The sequence below is a fragment of the Mustela erminea genome, chromosome 14 (assembly GCF_009829155.1).
Source record: "Mustela erminea isolate mMusErm1 chromosome 14, mMusErm1.Pri, whole genome shotgun sequence".
Taxonomy (NCBI): domain Eukaryota; kingdom Metazoa; phylum Chordata; class Mammalia; order Carnivora; family Mustelidae; genus Mustela; species Mustela erminea.
Genome location: NC_045627.1, coordinates 77,185,581 through 77,211,391, shown reverse-complemented (window position 1 = coordinate 77,211,391; position 25,811 = coordinate 77,185,581). Strand labels below are relative to the sequence as shown.

The window sequence follows — 25,811 nt, the reverse complement described above, 5'->3', positions numbered from 1 at the left end:
TTTTATTTCAGTCACTTTTTTCAAAATAACTGCTTCCATAGACTGTAGTTTGTAAATATTTATGAACAATTCCATCTATGGACTATAAATTCCCTCATAAGTCACAGCTTGGAATCCACAACAGTATGTGCCTATGAAATCTAAAATACATAGATGTATGTCTACAACCTGACTACCATTTATCTACAAATTAATTGGAAGCTCAAGTTTAAGTTACTAAATAAAACATATTACAAGTAAAAACATAAAACCACATTTATAGTAAGTATATATGTGGTTCACTCATTTAGTGAACAAACCTATGGCTAGCATATTTATTCTATTTACTCTTTAAACTCAAAATTACATGTAGGATCTTTCCTTCTTCCCCATATGGAGGAAATAAATTTATTCTCCAGCCAAACCAACTATTAAAATAGATAAAATATATAAAACACTCGTTTTCAGAAATTAGATATCAACCAATGTTGATATTTATAGGACAAATGTTCATGAGTGCAGAAAAAAATGAGATGAGCACTTAAATGTCAGAGATTACTGTGATTTTAAGGCTATATCAAAAGGAGAGTGAACTCATGTATATTCCAGAAATTTTCTGAAGTTGGGGAATGAAAATGACACCTGAAGAGGCCAAGGTGGCTAGAGTTTATAAGACAATATACTGGAGAAAAGACGACTTCCCAGATTGCTACAGAGAATTGCTCAGGGTCCCCATGAGTCGTCCAGTAAATACTACTTACTGGTTAAAAAACCAAAACAAACAAACAAACAAACAAATAAAAAAACTATCCAAGTTTGGGGAGGGGAAGCCAATTGAAAGGAGCAGAGAAAAAGACTCTCAAAACTCATAGAGCTGAGAATATGTCATAGTCCCAAAAGTCAAAGTAGAAAACCTTATAATTCATGCATCATAGAGTACAGTACCCAGAAGAACAGTGCCTCAGTAATGGAAAGATTAACTCCAGACTAAATGCCACCTTGAAACTGCCTAGCAAAATACAAAACACAAAGCCTTGAAAAGATCAATTTTTTTCCAAGAAAAACTCCATACCAGAACAAAGCTTAAATTTATTTATCAAAATTGATAAATACCTAGCACCCAAAAATATAAAATCTAGAATGTTTGCTATCTAATCAAAATATGACCCACAAGGAGCAGCAAAATAAAACAAGAAAAAAAACCTCAGAAATGACACAAATGATACAATTTGTAGGCAATTTATAGAAGAGTTATAATAACTGTATTCCATATATTAAGTAAGGCAGAAAAAATAGAGCATGTTAAGTAGAGACGGAAGATATTTTCTAAAAAAATCTTATCAAAATTCTAGATACAAAAAATATAATGTCTGTGATGAAATATACACTGGACGGGATTAACATCAAACTGGACACTACAGAAAAAAAGGTTAATGAATTTAAAGATACAGGAAAAGAAAATACCAAAAATGAAACACAAAGGGAAAAAAAGACTGAATAAAAAATAAAAACAAAGTATTAGAGAGCCAAGGAACGATTTCAGGCAGTCTAATATATGTACAATTGCAATTCCCAAAGGTAAAGAAAGGTGTACAGAAAAAAATTGAAAAAGCTTTCCAAATCTGGTGAAAACTATAATTTTACAAATCAGTAAAACCCATGCACAAGAAACTGGAAGAAAACCAAACCTACATACATCATAATCAAATTGGCCAAAATCAGTGAAAAAGTTAAAAATTTTAAATTGCAAAAAGAGGAATAAGACCCATTACATACAAAGAATAAGATTAAAAGCAGATATCTCACTAAGAATACTGCAAACCAAGACACAGTGGAGAAACACTTTTAACTGAAGAAAGAAAAATCTACAATTTAGAATTCTTCAACCTCTGAAAAAGTAAAATAGATGTCTTCAGAATACAGACTGATAACACTTCCTTCCCAGCAGATCTACACTAGAGTGTTAAATGTCTATGTCCTTACACAGTTAGAAAATGACACTAGATAGATATCCAGGTAAAAATCTGGATCTACAAAAAGGAAAAAAAGGAAAGATGAATACTGAAAAGAGTTAATACACTGGTAAAGTAGAAGATTATTTCTTATTTTTAATATATCTAAATATAACTGACTATATAAAAAATAGTAACAGTGTAGTGTGGATTTTCTAATATAAGAAGCAGTAAAACATATTCAGCAATGGCTCAAATCCCAGCAAGATGAAAATGAAAGTATATTGTTTTAGAATTAAGATACAAAAAAATGTGTGATGTAATATTACCTGAAATTAGTCAATAAAAAGTATAAGAGAAATATGATAAACTATAAAATAATGACTAAAATAACAAAAAAGGAATTGTAGCTAATAAACCAAAAGAGAGGATAAAATGAAATAATAAAAAATAATTTTAAAAAGACAAAAGGAAGAAAGGAAGAATGAAGAACAAAAGAAAAATAGTAAACAAATAATAATAAGATTAAAACCCAAAGATATAACTATATGTGTATCGTCTGTACATGGTTTAAGATTGGATAAACAACATGCTGCCTAAAAGAGAACCCCTTTAAATATAAAATGAAAAATAGACTAAAGTAAAAGGATGAAAAATGATATAGCATTCTAGAGTTTTCTACAGAGGCAGTCATGACGATGGAGTGGTAGGGCGGCCCTATGCTTGCCTTGTCCCTAGAACACAGCTAGATAAATATCTAATCAGTTTAAACACCCAAGAAATTGATCTGAGGACTGAGAGAACACATTGCACAAGTAGAGGGAGAAAAGAGGCCACGTCATGGAAGGTAGGAGGTGCAGACACAAGATTTGGGGAAAAAGTATCAGAATTGCTGTGGAGGAGAAGGAGTCTTGATCACAGATAGAGTAGAGAGAAGGAGAGAGAGCAGCTCACAGGGGATTGCAAAGAAAAACAATTCCCCAAAACCACTGACTGAGAAAATGAGAAGAGTTGATTATCATGAGTTTTTACAACCAGCAGAGCTGAAAGACTGTAGTTACAGAAGTTTGCATTGTAGGAGACGTCGAGCCCATTGGGCATAGTGGTACCACAGTGGAAAAGAAGGGGAGAAACCTGGGAGCAGACATCATGGTCTGAGGATAGCTTGCATCAGATTGGGAGAGAAGGTTCCAGTTCTTGGAGTACTTTTGGGAGAGGTGGCAGTGCCGCTCAGGAGGTAAAAGAGACTGGGGGCACCATTACCCTGTCCTGTTCGTTAGCATTGGGGCAGAGACACCTGCTGAGGGCAGCTAACCTGGTTGTGGCGTTTTGCTATTCTTTACTCTAAAACTTCTACTTCCTGTGCATTTTTCTGACCATCCTTCTGATACAAAAATGCAGTGGTCCCAGTGCAGTGAGACTTCCCGAGAGGATCAGCAAGGGTATGCACATGCCAGGCCCCTAAAATTTGGAGTTTTGAAACTCAGCTGGCATGTCTGAGATAGAACACAAGTGAACTGTGCTGCGGTGGGCAGATAGCTGGAACACAGACAAGGTGAAGGCACAGATCTGAAGGACACCTAGAACACATGAGGGGAGACTGCTTATTCTTCTCTGAGGGCTTGCTGGACAGTGGCAAGCACAAACTCCACTCTTTAGAGCTGAACTTTAGAGCACCGATTTCTTCTCCACCCATGAGCACAGATGGACTTCAGTGAGTAGCCCAATGCTCACAGTGGAGGCCTGACATGCATACAGCAGCCCCACTACCCTGCACTATGCAGGTGGTTCTGTACTAGGGCAAGGGTGCCTGAGAGCCAGAGCAACAGGCCCCTCCCCCAGAAGACCAGCACAAACTCCCACATACACCAAGTCTACTCACCAGAGAGTGCTACAAAGCTTCCGATCTAGTGGAAAAAAGATCAGGCCCCTTTAACAAGCAGACCAGAGTACACCTCCTTAAAACTCACCACACACTGGATAAGCTGCAAACACTCCCCGCCAAGGTAAAGGAGAAACTCTGCAGAGGACGGACCTGAGGGAAAGGACAGCCATAACATAGCAGCACAGTGCACAGTACATAAACCAATAACACTTCTTGAAACACTAGGCCCTGGACATCATATGACCTCTTCTTAATAGGGCATTACTCTCTGAAGCAGGAAACAAAATAGGTTTTCCTAACAACAAAAAGACAGAAACCTAGACAAATGCCAAGATGTAGGAATTCATCCCAAAAGAAAGAACAAAAAATAGTCACAGTCAGAAATCTAATTGAAAGAGATATAAGTAATATGCCTGATCCAGAATTTTAAACAACAACTGGGATAGTAGCTGGGCTTGAGAAATGCTTGGAAGACACCATGAAGCCTCTTACCACAGAGATAAAAGACCTAAAAACTACTAAGGCTTGAATAAAAAATGCAATAACAGAGATGCAAAAATGGCTGGGTGAAACGACCACAAAGATAGAAAAGGAGATAAACAAATAAGTGAGACAGAAGATTAAAATGGAACATAATGAAGCTGAAAAAAAGAGGCAAAGAAAAATACTGGATCACAAATGTAGACTTAGGGAACTCAGAGACTCCATAAAGTGTAATAACATTGCATCACAGGAGTACCAGAAGAAGAAAGGGAAAGGGAGGCAGAATGTTTATTTGAGCAAATTATAGCGGAAAATATCTCTAATATGGGGGCGGTGGGGGAGGACATCCAAATCCAGGAGGCACAGACAATGTCCATCAAACTCAACAAAAGCAGGCCAACAGCAAGACACATCATAATAAAATTTGCAAAATAGAGATAAGGGAAAAATTCCAAAAGCAGCAAAGGAAAAAAAAAATCCCTCACTTACAAGGGAAGACAAATCCAGTTAGTAACAGAACTCTCTGCAGATGCTTGGGAGGTCAGACAAGAGTGACATGATATATGCAATGTGCTGAATGGGAAAAATATGCAACCAAGAATAATTTATCCAGCAAAGCTGTCTTTCAGAACAGAAGAAAAGATAAAGAATTTACCAGATAGAACAAACAAACAAACAAAATAACAGAGTTCATGACCATTAACCCAGCCCTGAAAGAAGTACTACAGGGATCTCTTTGAGTGGGAAAGAAAGGTCAAAATCAATAAAGACTAGAAAGGAAGAGAAAAAATGTCCAGAAAAGACAACTTAACAGGTAATATAAGTGCATTAAATTTATATCTGTCAATAATCACTCTGAATGAAAATGAACTAAATACTCCAATCAAAAGACATAAGATATCAGAATGGAAAAAACAAGACCCAGCTATATGCTGCCTAGAAGAGACTCGTTTTAAAACTAAGGACACCTGCATATTGAAAGAGATAGGATGGCGAACCATTTACCATGCTAATGGACATAAAAAAAAAAAAAAAAAAGTCAGAGTAGCCATACTTATATCAGACAAATTAGATTTTAAAACAAAGACTGTAACAAGGGATGAAGAAGAGTAATATATCACAATAAAGAAGTCTATCCAACAAGAAGATCTAACAGTTGTAAATATTTATGCCCCCACTTGGGAGCACTCGAATATATAAATCAATTAATAATAAACATTAAAAAAGACCTCATTGATCATAATACAGTAATAGTAGGGGTCTTTAACACCCCACTTAGAGCAATAGGCAGATCATTTAAGCAAAAATCAACAAGGAAACTAGGGCTTGAATGATGCACTGGATCAGATGGCCTTAACAGAAGTATTCAGATCATTTCATCCTAAAGCAGCAGACTACACATTCTTTTTGAGTACATATGGACAGTCTCCAGAATACATCACATACTGGGTGACAAATTAGGCCTTAACTAATACAAAAAGACAGAGATCATATCGTGCATTTTTTTTTAATTTATTTATTTGACAGACAGATCACAAGTGGGCAGAGAGGCAGGCAGAGACAGAGAGAGGGGGAAGCAGGCTCCCCGCTGAGCAGAGAGCCCAATGCGGGGCTCGATCCCAGAACCCTGGGATCATGACCTGAGATGAAGGCAGAGGCTTTAACCTACCGAGCCACCCAGGCGCCCCTTGTGCATATTTTTTGACCACAATGTTTTGAAAGTTGGAAGTCAGCTACAAGAAAAAATTTGGAAGGACCACAAATACATGGAAGTTAAGAAACATCCTACTAAACAATCAATGGGTTAACCAGGAAATTAAAGAAAAATTTTAAAAATGCAAGGAAACAAATGCAAATGAAAACATGACAGTCTAAAACATTTGGGATGCAGCAAAAGCAGTCCTAAAAGGCCAGAATATAGCAATACCAGCCTACTTCAAGAAGCAAGAAAAATCTCAAATACATAACCTAACCTTACACCCAAAGAAGCTAAACAAGGAACAGCAAATGAGTCCTAAATCTAGCAGAGGAAGGGAAATAATAAAGATTAGAGCAGAAATAAAAAATATGGAAACAATAAAAAAACAGTGAATAGATCAATGAAACTAGGAGCTTATTCTCTGAAAGAACTGCTAAAATTGAGAAACTCCTAGCCAGACTTTTCAAAAAGAGACAGAAAGCAGCCAAATAAGTAAAATCATGAATGAGAGAGGAGAGATCATAAACACCACCAGAGAAATGCAAACATTTTTAAGAGAATATTATGAAAAAATGTATGCCAGCAAACTGGGCAATCTGGATTACATAAATTCCTAGAGAGGTATAAACTAACAAAACTGAAACAGGAAGAAGAGAAAATTTGAACTGATAACCCGCAATGAAATTGAATCAATAATCAAAAAACACCCAGGCCTAGAAAGGCTTCCAAGGGAATTCTACCAAACATCTAAATAGAATTAATACCTATTCTTCTCAAACTGCTCCAAAAAATAGAAATGAAAGAAAAACTTCCAAATTCATTCTATGAGGCCACCATTACTTGGATTCCAAAACCAAAGACCCCATACTTAAAAAGGAGGATTACAGGCCAATATCCCTGATGAACATGGTTGCAGAAACGTTTTTTTTTTAAGATTCTATTTATTTATTTGACAGAGAGACACAGAGAGAGAGAGAGGAAAGACAAGAAGGGGAAGTGAGAGAGGGAGAAGCAGGCTTCCCAAAGAGCAGCAAGCCCAATGTGGGCCTCAATCCCAGGACCCTGAGATCATGACGTGAGCCAAAGGCAGCCACTTAACAACTGAGCCACCCAGGTGCCCCGGATGCAGAAACTCTTAACAAATACTAGCAAAACAATTCCAACAGCAGGTTAAAAGAATCATTCAACACGATCAAACGGGATTTATTCCTGGGCTGCAAGAGTGGTTCAATGTCTGTAAATCAATGTGATACACATTAATAAAAGAAAGAACAAAAAACATATAATCTTCTCGATAGATGCAGAGAAAGTATTTGACAAAGTACATCAATTCTTGATAAAAACCATCAACAAAGTAGGGATAAAGGGAACATACTTCAACATCATTGAGGCTATATATGACAGACCTACAGGTAATATCTTCAATGGGGAATGAGAGCTTTTCCTCTACAGTCCAGAACAAGACAGGTTTATTGTCCACTCTCATTTTCTTGTCTCACTCTTATTTTTTTTTGTTTAAATTCAACTAATTAACATATAATGTATTATTTGTTTCCAGGGTACAGGTCTGTGATTCTTCAGTCTTATATAATTTGCCATTGTTACCTAACATAGTACTGTAAGTCCTAACCTCAGCAATTAGACAACAAAAAGAAATAAGAGACATCCAAATAAGGAAGAAATCAAACTTTCACTATTCACAGACGAAATGATACTCTATGTAGAAAACCCAATGACTCCACCAAAAAATTGTTAAAACTGAGACACAAATTTAGTAAAGTCTCAGGATACAAACCGAACATACAGAAATCTGTTGTATTTCTATACACCAATAATGAAAACCAGAAAGAGAAATCAAGGAATCAATCCCATTGACTTTTGCACCACAAAAAAAACACGGGATACCTAGGGATAAATTTAACCAAAGAAGTAAAACATCTGTACTCTGAAAACTAGAGAACACTTATGAAAGAAATTGAAGAGGACAAAAAGAAATAGAAAAACATTCCATGCTAATGGGTTAGAAAAACAAATATTGTTAAAATGTCTATAGTACCCAAAGCATCTACACATTTAATGCAATTCCTATCAAAATGCAAACAGCATGGGTGTCTGGATGGCTCAGTCAGTTAAGCATCTGCCTTTGGCTCAGGTCAGGATCCCAGGGTCCAGTGATTGAGCCCTGCATCAGGCTCCCTCCTCCATGGGGAGACGCTTGCTTCTCCCTCTCCCTCTGCCTACTGCTCCCTCTGCTTGTGCTCACTCTCTTTCTCTCTCTGCCAACAAAATAAATAAAAAATCTTAAAAAAAAAAAAAAAGAAACCCACAAAAACACAAAATATAATCAACATTTTTCACAGATCTACAACAAACAATCCTAAAATTTGTACAGACCACAAAAGACCCTCAAATAGCCAAAGCAATCTTGAAAAAGAAAAGCAAATCTGGAGACATCATACTTCCAGACTTCAAGCTATACTAAAAAGCTGTAGTGGTCAAGACAGTATGGCACTGGCACAAAAATGCATAGAGATCAATGGAACATAAGAGAAAACTCAGAAATGAACCCACAACACTATGGCCAACTAATATACAACAAAGCAGGAAAGAATATCCATGGAAAAAAGATGGTCTCTTCAACAAATGATGTTGGGGAAACTGGATAGCAACATGCAGAAGAATGAAATTGACCACTTTCTCACACCACACACAAAAATAAATTCAAAATGGATGAAAGACCTAAATATGAGACAGAAATCCATCAGAATCCTAAAAGAGAGCACAAGCAGTAGCCTCCTTGACATCAGCCACAGCAGCTTCTTACTAGTTATCTCTCTGGAGGGAAGGAAAACAAAAGCAAAAAGAAACTACCAGGACTTCATCAAGATAAAAAGCTTCTGCACAGCAAAGGGAACAATCAACAAAACCAAAAGGCAACCTACTGCATGGGAGAAGATATCTGCAAATAACATCTCTAATAAAGGGTTAGTATCCAAAATCCATAAAGAACTTACCAAACTCAACACCCCAAAACCAAATAATCCAGTTAAGAAATGAGCAGAAGACATGAATAGACATTTCTCCAAAAAAGACATACAGATGGCTAACAGATGCATCAAAAGATGCTCAATATCACTCACCATCAGTGAAATACAAATCAAAACTACAATGAGATATCACCTCACACCTGTCAGCTAAAATTAGCTAAAATTGGCAATACAGGAAACAACAGGTATTGGCGAGAATGGGGAGAAAGGGGAACCCTCTTACACTGTTGGTGGTAATGCAAACTGGTCTAACCACTCTGAAAAATAGTGTGGATACTTCTCAAAAAGTTAAAAATAGAGCTAACCCTATGACCCAGAAATTGCACTACCAGGCATTTACCCAAAGGATACAAAAATACTGATTCAAAGGGGCACATGAGCCCCAATGTTTATAGCAGCATTATCAACAATAGCCAGCCAAATAATGGAAAGAGCCCAAATTTCCACTGACTGATGATGAATGGATGTGGTATGTGTATATATATGCAATGGAATATCACTCAGCCTTTAAAAAGAATCAAATCTCACCCATTTGCAGTGATGTGGATGGAGCTAGAGATTATATTAAGCAAAATAAGTCACTCAGAGAAAGACCAACAGCATATGATTTTACTCATACATGGAATTTAAAAGAGAAAACTGATTATCATATGGGAAAGGGAAAAAAAAAGAAAGGGAGGCAAACCATAAAGAGACTCTTAACTATAGAGAACAAACAGACTTGATGGACAGGTGGTGACTAGGGAGATGGGCTAAATGGGTAATAGGTATTAAGGAGGGCAGTTGATGTGATGAGCACTGTGTGATAATATAATTGATGAATCATTAAATCCTACTCCCGAAACCAATATTACACTATAAATTACTAATTAGAATTTAAATACAAACAAAACATAAAAAAATTTATAGCATAATCAATACTAAGCTAGAGCGGCTATAATAATATCTGGAAAAGTAAATTTTAGAGCAAATATTACCAGGAATATAGAAAGTGATTTCCTAACGATGAAGTCAAGTCATCAATTCATCAAAAAGACATAAACATTTATGTATCAAAGTAAAAATGAGTTTCAAAATACATGAAGTAAAAATTGATAGAATTGCAAGAATAACTAATCCACAATTACAGTCACAGATTTCAACATTCATTTCTCAAACTGACAGAACATCAATGAGAACATTAGAAGACAACAAAACCATCAACCAACTTGACCAAATTCACATTTGTAGAACACTCCATCCAATGACAGCAAAATGTAATTTCTTTGCAGGTGTCCAAGAAACATTTACTAAAATAGATCATATACTGGATGCTATGATCTGAATGTTTATGCCCCTGCCCCAAAATTCATCTGTTCAATTGCTAACTCTTAAAGGCAATGGTATTAATAGGCAAGACTTTTGGAAGGTGAATAGATCACAAGCATGGATCCCTCATCAAAGGGATTAGTGCTCCAACAAAAGAAGTCCCACAGAGTTCCCTATCCTCTTCCACCATGTGAGGATACAGTGAGAAGGTGCTACTTTATGAATGAGAAAGAGGATACCTGACAATGCTGGTGCCTTGATATTGATTTTCCAGCCTCCAGAATGGTGAGCAAAAAATTTTTATTGTTTATAAACTACCCAGTCAGTGTTACTTTGTTAATAATAAAATAACAGTCCAATGTACTAAGACACCAGATTTATTCATTTTCTACTGCTGTGGCAAGGAATTACCATGAACTTAGTAGCTTAAATAACAATACACATTTACTAACACAATTCTGTATGTTAGAAATCTGACATATTTACTCCTACAGCTCTGTTGTGAGCAGTCTAATAGAGGTTTCAATGAACTAACATCAAGGTATTGGCAGGGCTGTGTTTCCTTTTAGGTATTCTCAAGAAGAACCTGTTTCCTCCACTTTTCCAGTTTCTAGATTCCCCTTTATCCCATATTCAAAGCTAGTAATCTGCTTCTCTCTAACTCTTCTCCTGTATGCACATCCCTCTCCATCCCTGACTTCAGGGAGCAAACATTACTTTGAGACCCAGCTAATTAGGTTGGATCTCCCTAGCAATCCTGGGTAAGCATCTTAACGCCCTACCTTAATCACATGTTCAGACTCCCCTTTTTTATGTAGGATAATAGATCCACGGGTACCAGGGATTAGGACGTGGTTACCTCTGTGGAGCCACTATTCTGCCAAACACATTGGATCATAAAATAAGTCTCACTTAAGAAATTGAAATCATTCAAAATATGTTCTGTGACAATGAAGTTAAATTAGGAATACATGACAGAAACATTTTTAGACATTTTCCAAATAGCTGCAAATAAAATATCCCACTTCTAAATACTCCACTGACAAAGAAAGAAATCAAAAAGGAAATTGGAAAGTATTCATCTTAAAAAAACAGAAAAAGGAGAGCAAATTAATGTCGTAGTAAGCAAAAGAAGGGGAATAATGAGAAGAAATGAAAGAAATAGAAAAAAATAGAGAAAACAAATGAAACCATTTGTTTCCTTAAGAAAAATTAGTGAAACTGATAACTCTCTGGCTGATCAAGGGAAAAAAAAGAGAAAGAGAGAAAGGAGAAAAAAATTATGAATACCAGAAATGAAAGTGATGATATCCACTGGATAACATGTAAATATTATTAATAATCTTACCAATAAGTTCTACAAGTTAAATCAAATGGGAGAAATATAATTGAGACACACAAACTGATAGAACTTATTCAAGAAGAAATAGAAAACCAGAAAAGCTCTAAATCTATTAAAGAAATTGAATTTTGAATTTTTAGCTAAAACCTTCCCACAAAGAAAACTGCAAGTCCAAATACATTAAATATTGAATTCTACCACAAATTTAAGAAAAACAGTAATATCAATTGCACACAAGTCTTTCAAAAATTAAGAGGAAATATTTCCTAATTCATTTTATAAGGCCAGCAGTACCATGATACAAAGTCAAACAAGATTACAACAATAGAAGATTATAGACTAATACCCTTCATAATCATAGGTATAAAAGTTCTTAATCAAATTTTAACAAATCAAATCCAACAATAAATTTAAAAAAATACAAAATGACCACCTGAAGTTTACCCCTGTATAACAAGGTTGATTGAGCATTCAAAAGCCTTTAAAAATGGTTATTTCAATGCTACTGCAAATAAAGTTCAATTGAAATAACTTTACTATTTTATGTTTAATAACTGAAAGTTTTTTATAATCCTATAAACAACATGTACTCATATGCTTTAATAGGACATATTCTTCAGAACTAATATAATGATTTTTTTAAACGATTTTACTTATTTATTTGAAAGAGAGAGAGAGATCACAAGTAGATAGAGAGGCAGGCACAGAGAGAGGGAAGCAGGGTCTCTACTGAGCAGAGAGCCCGACGTGGGGCTCTATCCCAGGACCCTGAGATCATGACCTGAGCCAAAAACAGAGGCTTAATCCACTGAGCCACCCAGGTTCCCTAATATAATGATTATAAAGAAAGAGTAGGAATTAGGCTGTAACTATGTTAGCCATCAGTTACTTTCTTTCTAAATTTTATTATTTGGGGAGAGTAGAATATTCCAATTTATTATACAAATTCTGGTGTGGTTTCTAGAACTAGTATATTCTCAAAAGAAAATTCAATTAAAAAATTTAATTTTAACCATTAAATATTCATGAACATTCAATAATAATGATATAATTTGCTTAAAAATAGAATAGATAACCAAGACATGAAGTACATGAAACTATTTAAGATATAACAGTTATATCTAATTTAATTACTACTTAATAAGCTCAATAGATGAGCCCTTTGGTTGCCTTTAGTCATAATTTGAATATACCAAGTGGAATCTGATTCATATTTCTGTAAAATTTCTAGAAAATAAAATGATGCATCCAACATCCTCAAGGTCAAAATATTTCCAGCATTTTCTGACCGTATTAGCATCTAAATCAATCACCCAGGCACCTCTTAAGGATTTTAAAACATAATGACCTCGCACAGAGCTTGGTACATACGAACTATTCCATATACTAATTTGAATTCAATCTAATCAAATAATCAGTCATAAAAGAATGAAATATGAACAAATCCAACATTACAACATATAGGCTTTTCTTTCATAAAAGCATAAATAAAGAACACAAACCCTGACTAATTCAAGATAGGAAGAACATCCTAAATGTTTCCTCGCCGTAAATCTAAACCTTTGGCAGCCTATCAGTAAACACAATAAAAAACGAAATATACAACTTAATTTTTAAAAAAAAGGAAGGAAATATCCAACATCTATATGTAGCATAAAGTAATCAACAACGAGAGGTGGTGGATCTTAAAGAACTGTTAAGTACTGCTTACCTAAATTTTTAATGAAGTTTAAATTATGTTCAGTATATAATAAAGCAAAAATGAAATTCTAAACAAAGCAAATAATTTCAAGTAGAGCTGTAAGAACAGAGTATCTAACCCTCAGATGAAGTACACAATTTATCACAAAACCCAATCTAGTTATCTGAAGTTTTGATGCATTTCTTAGAATACAATTTCATTGAAAAATTAGTACTTTTTTTTTAATGAGTCAGTATCATTAGCATGAACATTTTTTTAAAAAAATGTTCATTATCACAGCTGCTCGTGATCTGGGGACCATACTTTGAGAACCAGTAAACTAGAAATGTAAGGCAATTGAGTTTCACAATCTGAAGGTAGAACAGATAATCTGTTGACTGCATAACTGACAGTTTTCATTGCTGGGCCACAGAAAAATGAAGTGTTAAAGCAGCAAAGATTTTGCCCTTCACTAGATTTTGCCCCCCAAAAAAAGGAAAAATAAAGAAGAAAGGGAGAAACATGCTGCCTAGGCCAGAGGGCAGCTGTGATATTCTAAACCCAGAATCTGGTTCTGTCTTCCTTTGGAGACCCTGAGGAATACTCGAGCACATTTTTCCATGGCTCTCATAACTGTGAGAGGTGTCAAAAGCCTGGACACAGAGACTGAGCAGATCTGCTGTCTGTTGCAAAGTCCAGTCCCAAGAAATAGCCAGCTTTTCACTCCTTTCCTGGACACCAGCCCTCAGACTTACCACCTGTACTTTAATCAGGCCAAAACCTTCCCTTTGAGCTAATATAAAGAAGGAGAAAACCATAAACCATCTACTCTTGACCTATCTTCTACCTGTGCTGGGTCTTAAACTTCGAAACCATGTAGATAAACTTTCTGTACTTGGATTCTGTTTTCCTACCCTTTCAGTTAGAGTATAAACTAGGCGAAATAATATTGCCTCACTGGCACTCCATTGTTACCAGAAAAGAAACTGTAATTAATATTAAACCAATAGCTCTCAAACAGTCAAAAAATAAACAAACACATTCATCATCAGACATTCTAAGTACCCTTTTTTATCAAAGCTCAATACGTTTCATGTTGTTTAAAACACAGAAATCTTACCGATATCATTACTTTGAACAATAACAGCATTGTTTTTGTGAAGAAAATATTCAATGGGCATTATGTTAAATACTATTAACACTTACCTGTATTTTAATAGGCCAGGAAAAGTTGCTGACGTACACATAGAATGTAATGTTAGGATTGCTTCTGAAGTTAAATTTTTCATAGGAAAAGCTATCTCTGTATTCCTTTATATTAGTTTTGGAAACTATAGGAGTCTCCTCTCCGGATATTGTTCCAGCTAAAACGTAAATAATAAAAACAAAATTTTAAAACTCATATTAGGATAAAAGGATCTTTAGGAACTTAAAAATATATGTTATATTTACTTAATCTTTAAAACTATACATATAAAAACATAATTATCAAAATAAACCTGTTCACTATTTAGAGTGACAAAGGAGAAATAAAATAAGATTACTCATAAATGTAATGGAAATAGTATAAAAAATCATTTTTAAAAACGATACCACTGATTAAGTGCTATGTACTAGGCAGTGATATGGAGATTTTCATTCTTTTCAAGTAACAGTTTTATCCCAGAGGTATTCCATCTCTATTTTTCAAATTGAAACCTGACCCTCAGAAAGTTAAGTTTATAGCTACTGAATGGTAGATTCCTCTTTGGAACTCAGATATATATTAGCTCCAGATACTGAACTCCTTCCATTTACTACTCCACAGAGCCTCTCAAAACAATCAGAACATATTTCACATGTCTCAGTCCAATTAAAAAATGGAAAAGAAATAAATTTATTTGTCTTACAAATTGAACCATCATTGCTTTGAATAAATTGAAAGGAGGCTACAATTTAAAACATGAGCTAAATGTTCAATTAGTTAAACACATATTACATACTCAATAAGTATTTACTGAAATTAACCAAATGGAACAAAACATTTCCAACAATCTTACCAAGACTTCTACCTTACTTACTTAACTAAGTAAAAATATTTAGAATTAGTATACTGAGAAGTTGAATTAAATTCATCACCTATTCCAAAATTATGTGGGATGCTTTTATAAAAGGCAGATTTCCTGACCCCATCTCCTAATCCCAAAAATAAAAATTTCTGAGATTTAGTTCTGGGAATCTAAAAGTTACAACAACTTCTTTCATTTAAAAAAAAAAAAAAAAAGACCGTTCTAAACTTTTACAAAGGTTTTATATATTTTTGTTAACAAATTTTAAAAATCTTCCATAGTCAGTTTATTGTGCCAAAGTAAATTTCAAATTAATAGCACAAGTTTTCATGAATTACTTTTTTAAAAATGATTCCATTTTTAAGTAATCTCCACACCCAACATGAGACTTGAACTTACAACCCTAAGATCAGAAGATACGTGTTCTACCGACTGAGCAAGCCCAGTGTTCCGTCATGAATTCTTAGTGAAGCTCAAAATACCAAGACTTTACTATACTTTTGGTACCACAGTAACAAAATGTCTATATAGTTGCCCAAACTTCTCATTTTTAACACATGTAATGTAGGTTCTAGAATTGCAAAGACTTTATCATTCTTGAAATCTACATCTCCATTATTCTCCATATTAAATAGCATAATGACTTGATTTTCAGAAATCAAATATGAATAACTGAGAATCCACATATTTTCTTTAAATAAGACTCCAACACTTTGATGTAAGAGTATATCTTTCATATAGAAAATAAAAAGTAATAGAATTTCCTAAGATGCAAATACAAAAAAAAAAAAGTGAGCATACTTTTTTATAATCCAACATAGTTTATATTTCAACTTGGTTACATTTTTTAAAAGCCAAAAACTTCAACTTTTAAACCTTATTATGGAAGACATATTAAGTATAGGGGTTTTTTTAACCTTCTCTCAGCACTGAAGCTGACAAAGGGAATAGTATATTTCTAAGCTTGAAAGTAATAGAAATTAACATGCACAGAACATCATTGTTTTGTATCAGTATTAAGGTTAATAGTTAAATTTATAGCTTCAATAGTGAATCAAATAATTGCAATCTCAGTCCCTAGTCATTAAAGAAGTAATCTATCTTAATTAAAATCATAGCAATTCATAAAACTGCCATTTTAAGTGGTGTACAATATTTGTTAACCATCTAATTTTAATTGAATAAGGGACAAAGTTAACAAAGGAATGAAACTTTATTAATCATACTACTTATTATTTTTACCTGAATCAGCACAATGACATATATTTTTTTATTTCAATTATTTGAATTAAGAATAAAAGGCCATGTTAGAACACCTTCCATAAACAGATGTGAAAGACATGTGACAACAAAATCCTCTTACCTGTTGAACCAACTGACCATGTAATGTTGAGATTAAAGTTGTTTGATGCATTAATTGAAATATCCAAATTTTTGTTTGACTACCAAGAAAGAAAATATTCAGGTTAAAAAATCAAATTACACTAAATAATATTTTATGTTTTAATTATGCCCATGCACTATTTCAGACTTTGTACATTTTGTCATTATTCAACTAAGTATAGATGTCAGTTATACTTTTTTAATGAAAACATATAGGTGATAAATTCAAAGGTATTTTAAATTTTCCATTTATCCTCCCTACTATAATCCAGCCTTCTGTATGTAAACCAGAGGCTGCTGAAATTCATTGTTTGTATTTTGATTTTCTTTGTTGACCTGTAGATAATAGCTAAATGATACAGATTTGGGTTAGTCCAAAGTAATTTTATAGCAATGTAATATTATTGTTTTGTTGAAAGATTTCTTCTTAGGTGCATACTGTATTATTATACACACATTTTTGTAGTGAAAAAATATATGTAAAATACATAAACCAGAACTTTGAGTAAAAATGGATTAGAATTAAATCTATTGTCAAAATGTAAGAAATGCATAAATAACTAAGGTACCTATTTATTACTATTTTTTATGTAGGATAAGTAGGAAGCCCTGACCACTAATCTGTATTAATTTCAGTAACTGTTCAAGGTTGAATATCATTTTAGATATAAGTTATATTTATATAATTAGATATAATGATGTCATAAGCATTCTTAATGGCCCCTCTCATGACAGTTTAGCATCCTATCATTTCAAAAAAAATGTGTCTGGGCTCTTGGTTTCAATTGGGACAAGATAGTAGAAAGTAAAACAGAAAGCTATGACATTTGGAAGCAGTCAAGAATTTCAGGAAGCTGAAAAAGGAAAGGACGTTCAGGAGAGAAGCAAACTAGAATTACAGCTAATCTGGACCTACGTGTGTGACACTATGGATAATATTATGGAGAAATATTATTCACACCCAAATTTATTGTAAAGATTTTATTTATTTATTTGAGAGAAAGAGAGAAGAAGTGGGGAGAGGGGCAGAAGGAGAGGGAGAAGCAGACTCCCTGCTCAGCAGGGAGCTCCATCCCAGATCCCTGAGATCATGACCAGAGCCAAAGGCAGACATTTAACTCACCTAGTGACCCAGACACCCCTAAACCCATATTTTGAGTCAGATATTCCAAATTATATTAACGTCTTATGTCTTCAAAGTCCATAAGTTTAGAATTACACTCCAGTTACTTGGTATTAAACGTTCAAGAGGCCAATGTTAAAGAATGAAATTCTGATAACATGCTATAACATAGATAAGTCTTGGAAATGTTAGACTAAATGAAGTAAGCCAAACAAAAAAGAACAAATATTGTATGGTTACAATATTGTATGATATGAGGTACCTACTTCACTTTACTTCATAAAGACAGAAAGTAAAATAACAGGGTTACAGGGAGAAGAAATGAGGAATTATTGCTTAATGGATTTAGAAATTCTGTTTGAAATGATAAAAAAAAAATTTTGGTGATGGATAGTGGTGATGACTGTAAAACACTGTGAATGTAATAATGCCACTGAATTGTCCATCTAAAAATGGTTAAAATGATAAGTTTTATGTATATTTACAATAAAAAAGAAGTCAGTGGTGGTTATAAAGCTTTCTTATCACACAGAAGAATGTAGTTTCTGATATATTCCCAAGAATATAAACATTTCCTTAAACTCTAAGGAATAAAAAGTAACATAAAATGAACTGTTCTACGTTTTGAGAAAAGGGATCCTATTTTACTGTAAAAGAAAATTTAAGAAATTATGTTATTTATTGGCAAATCAAAGAAATTACTTTAGAGGAAAGAAGCTAGCAAATGGCAGGATATATTCTGAAGTTTCATCTATTTGATAAACTATTAAAATATATGATAATGGAGGGGCACCTGGGAGGCTCAGTCGTTAAATGCCTTGATCCCAGGATCCTGGGATGGAGACCCGCATCAGACTCTCTGCTCAGCAGGACGCCTGTTTCTCTCTCTCCCACTCCCTCCTGCTTGTGTTCCCTCTCTCGCGGTTTCTCTCAAAAAATAAATAAATAAATTTAGTTTAATTTTAAAAATATGATATGGATTAAAAGATAAATTAATATTTAATAAAAAACACAGCAATAGAGAGTGACATCAGCAAGATGGTGAAGTAGTAAGTACCAACACTTACCCTTCATAAAAACACTGACTTAACAATGTTATATGAACCAAAATACCTTTATAAGAGAATCAAAATCCAGCTTAAAAGTTGCAGTACCAAAGATTAATACAAAACTAACCACAATCACATTATAATGGATAAGAACAATTTCACTTTACCCATTTCAGCCCCTCCCCCAGGGCAGCACTCAGCATTAGAGAGATCATCTCAGCTTATGACTTCTCCCTCAGGGAAAAGGGAGAGTGTAGCATATATCCAACATCCCTGGCCTTTCATGGCACTGCACAAAAGGTCTGTTTCCGTTTTACCTCAACCAGAGCACTAAGAGAACAAGTATAGTTCAGCCTCCTGACAGCAGCTAAAAATAAAGAATATAAGTGGGTGGCTTACTGCTGCTGTCATGGCTCTGCAACACTGGAGAAGGTACATAACCCTGAGTCTTCTCCTTCAGAAGGGAGAATGAATGGGGTGTGCATTCAACACCCTGAATTTTCTGTGCACTTTCCAATGGGAAAAGGTAGACAGCTCACTATAGCCAGAATGGCTCTCTGAAATTGAAAGAAGACATGCAAACTGAGACTTATCCCCTAGGAGGAAGGAAGAGTTGAACATGATCATTCATAGAAAAGTTTTCAGATGCTCCCAGTATCTCTAGTTAAGTGAATGATGAAGGTTTTTCTCTTTAAAGTTGGTCTATAAAGACTAGGAGAAGCAATTGTTTCTTCAAATGCACAGACACAAATGCAAAGCTACAAGGGAAATGAAGGACTAGAGAAATATGACACAACCATAGCAACAAAATAAATCTCAAGTAAGTAACCCTAAATAAATGGAGCTCTAGAATTGCCTGGCAAGTAATTCAAAATAATTATATTAAAGAAGTAAAGGAGTAATAAGAGACTACAGAAAGATAATCAAATGAAATCAAGAAAACAATATGTGAACAAAATGTCAATATCTCAACAGAGATAGAACTTAAAAAAGAACCACAAAAGTATACAGTAACTTAAGTTAAAAAAAGAAAAATCAATATAGAGGCTCAACAACAAACTTGACTGAGCAGAAGAAAAAATCAGTGAACTCAAAGGCAAATTATCTGAAGTTACATAGTAAGAGGAGCAAAAAGAAAAGAAGTGAAGAAAGCCTAGTGGACTTATGTAATACTTCAATAAAAACCAATATATAAATTATGAAAGTCCAAGAAAAAGAAGAGAAAGAAAGGGACAAAAATCTTATTTAAGAATATAATGGCCTAAAATCCAAGAAGTATAGGCATCTAGATTCATGAACCTGAAGAAAACAGAAAGAAGATGAACCCAAAGAAATCAAATCAAATTGTTAAAAAAGTCAAAGACAGAATTTGGAAAAAACCAATAACGAAGTGACTGATCACATACAAGTGAGCCCCATAAGGTTATGAGTGGATTTCTCAGCAGAAATTTTGCACACCATAAAAGATTGAGATAACAAATTAAAAGTTTTCAAAGGAAAAATATACCAACCAGGAATAGAATTCCTGGTAAAACTGTTCTTAGAAAAGTTGAGAGATAGGGGCGCCTGGGTGGCTCAGTGGGTTAAAGCCTCTGACTTTGACTCAGGTCATGATCTCAGGGTCCTGGGATCCAGCCCCGCATAGGGCTCTCTGCTCAGTGGGGAGCCTGCTTCCCTTCCTCTCTCTCTCTCTCTCTGCCTGCCTCTCTGCCTACTTCTGATCTCTGTCTGTTAAATGAATAAATAAAATATTAAAAACAAAAAAAGAAAGAAAGAAAAGTTGAGAGAGAGACTTTCCCAGACAAAGAGAAGCTGAGGAAGCTTATCACCACTAGATCTGCTTTAAAATAAAATAAAAAATAAAAATAACATCAATGACAGAGTGAGATGGGAGACAAATGTAAAAGTATAAACTTTTGGTATGCGATTGAAATTATGTTTTAACAGCTTAAAAATACTGCTATAACTACAATGTATTGTAAATAAATCTCATGATAACTGCAAAGAAAATATATACAGAAGATAAAAGAAAAAGAGCAAGAAATCAAAGCGTATCATTACAAAAAAATCAAAGCACCATAAAAGACAGCAAAGGAAAAAAGAAGAACAAAAAATGTATGAGACAGATAACAATGAACAAAATGGCAATAGTAAGTCCTATCCTATCAATAATTACTTTAAACATAAATCCATTAACACCCCCCCCAATCAAAAGACATAGAGTGGACAACTGAATTTCCAAACAAAACAAAACAAAACAAAAAAACAACAATATGCTATCTAAAAGAGACTCATTTCAGCTTTAAGGACACTTATCAACGAAAAGCGAAGGGATTGGAAAAGATATTCCGTGAAAATAAGAAACAAAAGAAGAAAGAAGTAGTATACTTATATGAGACAAAAACAGACTTTAAGTCTAAATCTTTAACAAAAGACAAACAAGGACATTATATAATTATAAATGGATAAATTAATCAAGAAGATACAACTATGATAAATGTATATGTACACACTATGAGAGCATCTAAATATAGAAATAAACATTGGCACTACTGAAGGGAAAAATAAAAAAAGTGGAATAATAGTAAGGGACTTCAGTAACCTATTTTCAACAATGGATAGAATATTCAAAGAGAAAATCAATAAGGAAAAAGTGGACTTGAACAACACCAGAAAACACAAGTGCTTAACAGACACAGAAACAAAATTCCACGTTAACAGCATCAGAATCCACATTCTGTTCATATGCATACGAGATAGTCTCCAAAATATATCACATATTAGGTCACAAAACAAGTCTTAACAAATTTAAGAAGAACAAATTTAAGAAGACTGAAAACATATCAGTTATCTTTTCTGATTACAACAGAATGAAACTAGGAATCAATAGCAGGAGAAAATTTTAAAAGTTAAAAATATGTAGAATTTTAATAACATATTTCTGAAATAATGGATCAAAAAGGAAATCAAAAGGGAAATCAGAAAATATGTTGAGACAAAATAAAATGAAAAAATTATAATGGTATGCAACAAAACTAGTTCAAAGAGAAAACTAAAAGTAACAAATGCTTACATTAAAAAAGAAGAGCACTTTCAGGGATTCCTGGGTGGCTCAATCAGTTAAACATCTGTCTTCCATTCAGGTCATGATCCCAGGGTCTGGGATAGAGCCCCATGTCGAGCTCCCTTCTCAGTGGGGAGTGTCTTTCCTCTCTGTCTACTCCCACACCCTCCTCTCCCCCAGTCATTCTCTCTCTCTTCCTCTCTGTCTGAAATAAATAAAATCTTAAAAAAAAAACTTCTCAAACAACTTCACTTTACACCTCAATTCAAAAGACAACAAACTATGTTTAAAGCTAACAAGAGAAGTAAATATTAAAAACTAATACAGAGATAAATAAAGAGTAGAAAACAAGAAAATCAACAAAATAGGAGTTCCACCCTCATGACCTAATTATCTCGCAAATGTCCCATCTCTAAACACCTTCACATTGAGCATTAGGATTTAACACATGATTCTGGGGTGGGGGGGGGGCATAGACATATATAAAGAACACAAAGTGAATTAAAGAAACTGTGTAGAAGACCTGTCTAGCAAGAAGCTATTGTGGCTGAGGTTACAGAGGTTGCTGCCTGTGTTGTCCTTTAGGATTTTGATGGATTCCTGTCCCACATTTAGGTCTTTCATTCATTTTGAGTCTATTTCTGTGTATGGTGGAAGAAAATGGTCCAGTTTCATTCTTCTGCTTGTGGCTGTCCAATTTTCCCAAAACCGTTTGTCAAAGAGACTTTTTCCCATTGGATATTCTTCCCTGCTTTGGTGAAGATTAGTTGCCCATAGAACTGAGGGCCCATTTCTGGAATCTCTATTCCATTCCATTGATTTAAGGGTCTGTTTTTGTGGCAGTATCATACTGTCTTGATGATTACAGTTCTGTAATAGAGCTTGAAGTCTGAAATTGTGATGCTACCGGCTTTGGCTTTCTTTTTCAAAATTCCTATGGCTATTTGGGGTCTTTTCTGGCTTCATACAAATTTTAGGATTATTTTTTTCTAGTTATGTGAAAAAAGTTGATGGTATTTTGATAGGGATTGCATTGAATGTATAGATTTCTCTAGGTAGCATAGACATTTTAACAATATTTATTCCTCCAATCCATGAGCATGGATGTTTTTCACTTCTTTGTGCCTTCCTCAATTTCTTTCATGAGCGTTCTATTGTTTTCAGAGTACAGATCTTTGCCTCTTTAGTTAGATTTATTCCTAGGTATCTTATGGTTTGGGGTGCAATTGTAAATGGGATCAATTCCTTAATTTTTCTGACTTCTATCTCATTGTTAGTAGAAATGCAACTGATTTTTCTGCAATGATTTTATATCCTGCCACTTTGCTGAATTCCTGTATTAGTTCTAGCAATTTGGTGGTAGAGTCATTTGGGTTTTCCACATAAAGTGTCACATCATCTGCAAATATTGAGAGTTTGACTTCTTTGTCAATTTTCAGATGTCTTTAATTTCTTTTTGTTGTCTGATTGCTGAGGCTAGGACTTCTAGTACTATGTTGAAAAACACGACATCCCTGCCGTGTTCCTGATCTTAGGGGAAAAGCTCTCAGTTTTTCCCCATTGAGAATGATATTCACTGTAAGCCTTTTGTATATGGCTTTTATGGTATTGAGGTATGTTCTCTCTATCCCTACACTATAAAGAATTTTAATCAAGAAAGGATGTTGTACATTGTCAAATGCTGTTTCTGCATCTACTGAGAGGATCATATGGTTCTTGGCCTTTCTTTTATTAATGTAGAGTATCACACTGATTAATATGAGGCTGTTGAAATCACCCTGGCAACCTGGGAATAAATATCACTCAATTATGGTAAATAATACTTTTAATGTACTCTTAGATCTTATTGGCTAATATCTCGATGAGAATGAACTATTGGGACTTCATCAAGATCAAACCTTTTGCACAGCAAAGGAAACAGTCCACAAATCCAAAAGATAAACAATAGCCTAGGAGAAAATATTTGCAAATGACATACCAGATAATGGGCTGGTATCTAAAGTCCATGAAGAATTTATCAAACTCAACACCCAAAGAACAAATAATCCAATCAAGAAATGGGCAGAAAACATGAATAGATGTTTCTCCAAAGAAGACATACAAATGGCCAACACACACATGAAAAAATGCTCAGCATCACTCAGCATAAGTAAAAGACAAATCAAAACCACAATGAGATACCACCTCACACCAGTCAGAATGGCTAAAATAAACAAGTCAGTAAACGATAGTTGTTGGCAAGGATGTGCAGAAAGGGAAACACTCTTAAACTGTTGGTGGGAATGTAAACTGGTGCAGCCACTCTGGAAAACAGTATGGAGGTTCCTCAAAAAGTAGAAAATAGAGCTACCCTAAGACCCAGCAATTGTATTCCTAGGTATTTACCCTAAAATAAAAATGTTGTGATCAAAAGGAACACTTGTACCCCAATGTTTATACCAGCAATGTCCACAATGGCCAAATGATGGAAAGATCCCAGATGTCCATCAACAGATGAAAAGATAAAGAAGATGGCATATATATACATACATACGTATGTATGTATGTATACACACACACACACACACAATGGAATACTTCTTAGCCAAAAAAAAAAAAAACCCTTGCCATTTGCAACAATGAAGATGGAACTAGAAGCTCTTACGCTAAGTGAAATAAGTCAATCAGAGAAAGATAATTATATTATCTCACTCATCTATGGAATTTAAGAAACAAAACAGGATCATGGGGGAGAATAAAACAAGATAAAAGCAGACAGGGAGACAAACCAAGAAATTCTTAATCATGGGAAAAAAACTGAGGGTGCTGGAGGGGTGGGGGTGTAGGATAGAGTGGGTGATGGGCATTAAGAAGAGCATGTAATGGGGCACCTGAGTGGCTCAGTGGGTTAAGCCACTGCCTTCGGCTCAGGTCATGGTCCCAGGGTCCTGGGATCGAGTCCCACATCAGGCTCTCTGCTCAGCAGGGAGCCTGCTTCCCTCTCTCTCTCTGCCTGCCTCTCCATCTACTTGTGATCTCTCTCTCTCTCTCTCTCTCTCTGTTAAATAAATAAATAAATCTTTGGAAAAAAAACAAAAGAAGAGCATGTAATGTAATGAGCACTGGGTATTATATAAGATTGATGAATAACTGAACTTTACCATCTGAAACTAATAATATATTATATATTAATTAATTGAATTTAAATTTTAAAAAGTAAAAAATAAATACACATAATAAAATGAAAAAGAAAATAAAAAAGAAAAAGAAAATAAAAATAAAAAATTAAATTAAATTAAAAGAATAAAGACACGGGTTGAAAAAGAGTCAAAGTGGAAACTTAAGGGGAGTAGGACAGATAGAGAAAAATACTCTTCAGTTAGACTTTTACTGAATGATTTATAAATTTAGAAAAAGTTATAAAAAAAGTGAGAAAGAAAAAGACTGGGTAGGAATACAGTGTCAGAGTAGGAGGACCCTAGGCTCATCTCTTCCCATGAACACTAGATAACTATTGAATCATCCTAAATACCCCAGAAATTGACCTGAAGACTGACAGAACAAAACTCCAGAACTAAAAGGAGAGAAGAGGCCACATCAAAGAAGGTAGGAAGTATGGAGATATGGTTTAGGGGAGAAATGGATTGTGGGTGCTGTGGAAGGGAGGAAGCTGTTATCATGGAGAAGGGCAAGAGAAAGAGCGGAGCACACAGGGAAACACAAAAGAACATTTCCGCAAAGCCACTGTCTTGGAAAATGAGAGGGGCTGAATTTCATGAGTTCTTGCAA

The 25,811-nt window shown here is 34.5% G+C and overlaps 1 protein-coding gene across 1 annotated transcript in view; it reads right to left on the bottom strand.

The window, feature by feature from the left end:
* ATRNL1 (attractin like 1) overlaps nt 1-25,811 on the bottom strand; it is a 796,208-nt gene that overhangs the window by 466,146 nt on the left and 304,251 nt on the right. Inside the window, exons 23-24 of the mRNA XM_032313798.1 lie at nt 16,788-16,866; nt 14,583-14,740 (exon numbers count right to left, since the gene is read on the bottom strand). Of these exons, the coding sequence (XP_032169689.1) occupies nt 14,583-14,740; nt 16,788-16,866 (237 nt within the window). The remainder of the gene's footprint in view (nt 1-14,582; nt 14,741-16,787; nt 16,867-25,811) is intronic.